This window comes from Clupea harengus, unplaced genomic scaffold, assembly GCF_900700415.2.
Source record: "Clupea harengus unplaced genomic scaffold, Ch_v2.0.2, whole genome shotgun sequence".
In the NCBI taxonomy this organism is placed as follows: Eukaryota; Metazoa; Chordata; class Actinopteri; order Clupeiformes; family Clupeidae; genus Clupea; species Clupea harengus.
The window spans coordinates 14,326-20,141 of record NW_024880571.1 but is presented as its reverse complement, the minus strand read 5'-3'; the positions used below and the strand labels follow the sequence as shown (position 1 = coordinate 20,141).

Here is a 5,816-nt window from a genome sequence, read left to right as displayed (position 1 = left end):
AATGCAAACAGGTCTGGCAACCTTTTGTTGTTCTGTATTATAATCAGGTTTCTCTGACCTGCTGACTGAGATGGTTCTCAATGGCCTACCCCCATTCCCATACTATGATTAATTGCAGTCACTCACACCTTAGTTTGCTTCCTGATCCCAGGTGTCTGAGCAAATCCAGTGTGGGGACCTTTCCTTTGTTACCATGATAAGATTACCATTTTGGATATTCTGCTGGCCAACTTTTGGTGGTCACAGCAGCTGCTTGATCATGAATCTTACACCCTTGTCATCCATTATCCTTTCATATGATTATACTGGTATTCTATGGAAAAGTATGTTCACTACTGAGCTTGTGTCTGTGTTTGCTGTGACAGGGCAGAGTGGAGTGCAGTTCTCTAGACAGTCCAGATGGATCCACCCAAGGAAAGACTGACTGCAGCATCAACAGCCCCATCCTTAGGGCTGGTGATAAGGTCAGACTAATACTAATTAGTTAATGGCAAGCTCCCAAAATGTGCTAAAATACCCATGCCACAGAGATTTTTACTGTATCAGTGGTAATAACTGGTCAACACCAATGGGGGGCGCTGTTCACATATGAATTGTGTTTTTCAACTGAGCCAAACGTTTTCATCACAATAGAAAAGACTAAAGACTGCCCTCAATGTTTTACTATATGAATCTATTTCTTATTGATTTTTATGGTGACTTCACAAACCATAAAGGAGCGCATACACAGATTCAGACCCGCCTACAGACATAAAGACACACACACACACACACACACACACACACACATACACACATACACACACACACACCAGACGCACACACACACACACACACACACACAAACACGCACACACACTGTCCTTTTATATATACAAAATAGATTTAAGGAATGTGTAAATGCAACTGCCTACTCCAGATAGTCTTTTTACATTTTATTATCAACTATAATGATAATTATTACATTATATTTGAATTATAATGATAATTATTTCATTTTATTTGAATTATAATGGTAATTATTTCATTATATTTTTCAGGTTGTCTTTATTGTTCAGTATGGAATTGATGGCAACAGTCAATTTGATGACATAGTCACCATACAGGCCCAGGCTTCAAGGTAAATAACAACAATAACAACAACGGGCCCAATGTGACTACCGCTCAAAGGTTTGGGGTCAGTCAGGAATTTCCTTGTTTTCGGAAAAAAAAGCAAATGGATGATTCTTTGACGAAAGAAAATTTTGAAGGACACAATTATTATTTAAATTAAAAATCATCATTTCTAAACTTGTCAATTACTATATTTCCTATTCAAACTCTCTTCATGTATGTTTTCATGAAAAACAAGAAAATTTCTAAGTGACTTCTAAGTACATCTGTTTTTCACTATCCATGTATTGAGATGTTAGGGCTTAGACCCCATGCTGTAATTAAAGTATTGAGTCAAAGTATGATCTGTTTTCAGTGACAACGATAAACACGCTCCTGATAGCGAACTGTCCAAGACTCTGGATATTGGGGTCAAATACAGCATCTATGTCATACTGAAAAGGTCAGAGTTCTTTGAAACACTCTTAAACCTTATTTCTCTCAGGCTGCAGTTTTGTTTTTAAATCTGTTTAATTTCTTTAATCAGATTTGATGGCTCAACAAACTACATTAATTTTACCGCCGGTAATAACGACCTACAAAAGCCAGTGATGCAGAATTTAGAGGTAGAGTAAACCACTGATGCTTATGCTTGCATAACACTATACTTTGAAATTGTGAAGTGTTGTTAATCTAACCTGTTAAAGTGGGATAAGATGGACTATATACTTGGTATAGTTGGTGGTATAGTTATAGTATAGTAGTAGTATATAGCATGGGCATGATGGCTGCAGAGCACCCTGTTGGGTTATAAGCCATAGGTTAGGTTGGTGGGTATCAGTAGCTGCATGTGACAGTGAGTGGATTGGCCGCTGTAGTAAGACAACCGATGGCACAAGGAATTTAACATCTTTTACTGTGTATCACAAAAAGAAACATGTACAAACATATCCACAGAGATTGATCCAGCTCTCATCCACACTATTTAGTTAATCTCTCTGTTTCCCTTCCTCTGCCTCTCTTTCTCTCCACACGCCCCCATCTCTCTGTTTGTCTGTCTCTCTTTCTATCACAGGTGACAAATGGCCTTAGAGGACTCAATCTGACGACCATCATACATGTTCCAGTAAAACTCAAAGGCAAAGACATCTGGACAAATGTGGACAGCCTAAATGTGTGTACTCATAAATATTCACACTATTATAATTATTATGTAATATATATACATTATATAATTACTATATTATATATACTATTATATATGTATGTGTATATCTCCTATAACTATAATATCATATAATTGGACAAAACATACTGGCCACTGTGATAAGTAGCTGCGGATGATGTTCATAAAAATAAGTCAAATGTTTTTCCCTAGTTCTAGTTCAACTACAATATATCAATATTTCTGCATTGTTTCTGTGTATTGAGTTGAATTCCCGGGGAGTACAGGGATGTCTATTTTGATCCCATTTGATCCAGGGATAATCTATTTATGTTTTGAATAGTAGTTTTAATAGACTGTGTATTTTGATCCTCTATTAGATCCAGGGATGCACTAGAGGGGGGGAGAAGAGCCCAATCATCACAGACCTGCAGCACACCTTCAAGGACAACAAGGAGCCTGATGTGGTGATTAGCAGAACTTTATAACATTTCACAGGACTTCAAGGTCCAGCATTTTACTTACAGTTTTACATAGAAACATCTCCAAGTACCTTCTTCAAGTGGTACTTGTAGTGTTTATTGTGATAAGGTGATTAGTTATGATGCTTTCAAAAGTTCAAACATCCATTCTTTAGAAGACCATGAGTGATCTCTACTTGAAGCGTACTGTTGCGGCGAGATTGAATGTCCCTACACCTTTCTTTTCAATCAGAAGAACGGAGACTGGTTGCAGGAATCTGGACGTTTTATTGTAATCATTAAGCTACAATAAGGAGAGATCCATGGATTGTCTCAAAGTGTGAATGCTCTGCAAGCTCTTTTATACCCTATATCTGGAATTTCGTGTGGTTATTTCTGTACGGCTGTTTACTTGAACTACCTATCTAATATTATATATCTCCTTATATGAGCTCTTTGTGAGCGTTACCCCCTCACGAGGGTTGTGTCTCCAAAGGCGCCTGATGGGGCCCCTGGAAAGTCAATTATCTCCTTTTTTTAGTTTGTATACCTTTCTCAGCTGTTCAGCCTATGTAATTGTTAAACAAGGCTGTTCATACTGCTGAATCAATCCATGTATCTCTAGTTTAAGAAAATATCCTTCAGTACCCAGTACATGCTCACCTGAAGCGTACTCATTACATGCTCACCTGAAGCGTACTCATTACATGCTCACCTGAAGCGTACTCATTACATGCTCACCTGAAGCGTACTCATTACATGCTCACCTGAAGCGTACTCATTACAAGCTCACCTGAAGCGTACTCTAGAACGTGCTCACCTGAAGCGTACTCTAGAACGTGCTCACCTGAACCGTACTCATTACATGCTCACCTGAAGCGTACTCATTACATGCTCACCTGAAGCGTACCCTTGAACATGCTCACCTGAAGCGTACCCTTGAACATGCTCACCTGAAGCGTACCCTTGAACATGCTCACCTGAAGCGTACCCTAGATTAGAACATGCTCACTACTTCACTATCCACCTCTCTGCCCCCTCTTTTCTTGTCTCTGTTTCTGAATTAGAACTTTTTACATTTATAACATAATGCTTATTTACAGTTTTTACAGTTACATTTTGTTGTTTTTGTTTGTTTTTGTTACATTGCTCTTCATCTGTCATCTTCATCAGAACTGCTCCATTGCTGTGTGTCTGGAGTTCAGGTGTACGTCATACATGACTAGAGACGCCCGCAGAGTTTACCAAATCTTAGGGAACGTGAGCTCAGGATGGATTGAACAGGTGCTGACTGTTACTTTAAAGGGTTAAAAATGATTTATCTTTGTTCAATAATTTGTGGAAAACAGACACGCCCACTACACGGCATTGCATCAGTTATTGTTGTTAGTATTATTATATGCATTATGTATTATTATTATCTCCTTCCTCTCCTCATTATTATTATTATCTCCTTCCTCTCCTCATTATTATTATAATCTCTTTCCTCTCCTTCTTTCTTGTTGTTTCTCTCAGACTGGACTGCGTTCTGCTTTGTTCCATTTGGTCAGCTCTGCCACGCTGGAGTACGACAACAACAAATACATCTTCTACTCCTCAGACTCCTCACGCCTCGCACCTGTCGCCAGGGTAACAGCAGAGAACATAGTCAAAAAGTTGCAGTTGCAGAAATCAACAAGTTTAAAGTTTAGAGTTTAAAATGGTGTTGCTGAACAATATTTAAGAGATATGATTATGTATACACACAAAAGGGGAACAGTCTTAGGGAATTTGTTTTTGGTTGCCATTAGTACATTGCATTGTTTTGTGGGCCCCTGTAGATTGAGACTCTTGTGGAGGTCTATGAGGAGCCAAATCTAACTAAGGAGATCATTGGTGGAGTAGTGGGTGGTCTGATCCTATTGGCTCTCATGACAGCTGGCCTCGCCAAGGTAACCAATGAACAGTATGAAATTATGCAATTGTTCGATTTTACATCAATCTCCACTCTGTCTTTCTTTCATGCCATATATCTATCTGCCTGTTTTCAGTCGGGCTTCTTCAAGAGTCAGTACCAACAGAAACTAGTGGAGGCAGGAGCTGAAGCACAAGGAGAAGAGGAACCACCAGAAGCTGTAGCAGAATAACAGCTGTGTGTGTTTCTGTGTGTGTGTGTGTGTGTTTGTTTCTGTGTGTGTGTGTGTGTGTGTGTGTTTGTTTCTGTGTGTGTGCATGCGTGCGTGCGTGCCAGTTTTTGCAGGCAGTAGTGTGAATTAGCTTATTCTTGCACAAGCCAGATGTATATTTACATATAGCCCATAGTTCCCGTTACTTATGGATGTTGGTCTTTTGTGTTAATATGCTCTGGAAAATACAGGCAGCGATGAGAGCTTGCTTCATTATTACTAGCGTCTTTTTAAAACGATTTTATTTAGATTTTATTCAGCATTGTTATTTCTGTGAGAGAAACTGAATGCATTTAACAGGTGTGTATAATGCATTATCTTCTGTAACCCTGATCATGAGTGAGACAAGACCACTTTTACATTTTTTTTACCTGTTTGATGGGATCACCGCCCATAGAAAAGGAAACAAATTGTCAGTCTTTGAGAGGTTCCTGGTCACAAATGCTTAAGTGCTGTCACATACACCATTTTGAGACACCATGTAGATTATCATTCTCATGATCAGTTAATACAGTAATCACATCGATCACCCTTCATAATAATGTTTTGTTACAGTACAGTATTTACAGTTACATGGATGCTATAGCTTTTCAAAAGGTCGTTTTCCTCTTTTTAGTGTGTATATATCTTGGTGAGTTATGGTTAAGTATACAATAACAAATATTAAACAAACATAAACATTAAGTCCTAAGTCTTCATCTTGAAACTAGCATTATTCAAATGGTAATTATCAACCAGCTGAAAGACTTGCCGCACATCAGTGGCCTAGGCTTGATTAGATTAGATTAGATTCAACTTTATTGTCATTGCACAGAGTACAAGTACTGAGGCAACGAAATGCAGTTAGCATCTAACCAGAAGTGCAAAATCAGAAGAGTGCAGAGTATGTGCAAAGTGGTAATATAAAAATAGATAAATAGAATATATACAGTA

General features: G+C 38.4%; 1 protein-coding gene and 1 long non-coding RNA gene across 2 annotated transcripts; both read left to right on the top strand.

The window, feature by feature from the left end:
• Positions 1 to 318: 318 nt before the first annotated feature.
• LOC122132388 lies at positions 319 to 1,500 on the top strand. The gene is made up of 3 exons (XR_006152204.1): positions 319 to 464; positions 1,041 to 1,120; positions 1,469 to 1,500. It is a non-coding gene; the product is annotated as an uncharacterized LOC122132388 (long non-coding RNA).
• Positions 1,501 to 5,457, top strand: LOC122132387 (integrin alpha-X-like). Its single transcript, XM_042707163.1, has 8 exons — positions 1,501 to 1,555; positions 1,640 to 1,718; positions 2,168 to 2,266; positions 2,638 to 2,724; positions 3,892 to 4,002; positions 4,234 to 4,347; positions 4,539 to 4,649; positions 4,749 to 5,457. The coding sequence occupies exons 2-8, from the start codon at positions 1,704 to 1,706 to the stop codon at positions 4,842 to 4,844; spliced, it is 633 nt and encodes a 210-aa protein (XP_042563097.1). The 5' UTR covers positions 1,501 to 1,555; positions 1,640 to 1,703; the 3' UTR covers positions 4,845 to 5,457.
• Positions 5,458 to 5,816: the final 359 nt, after the last annotated feature.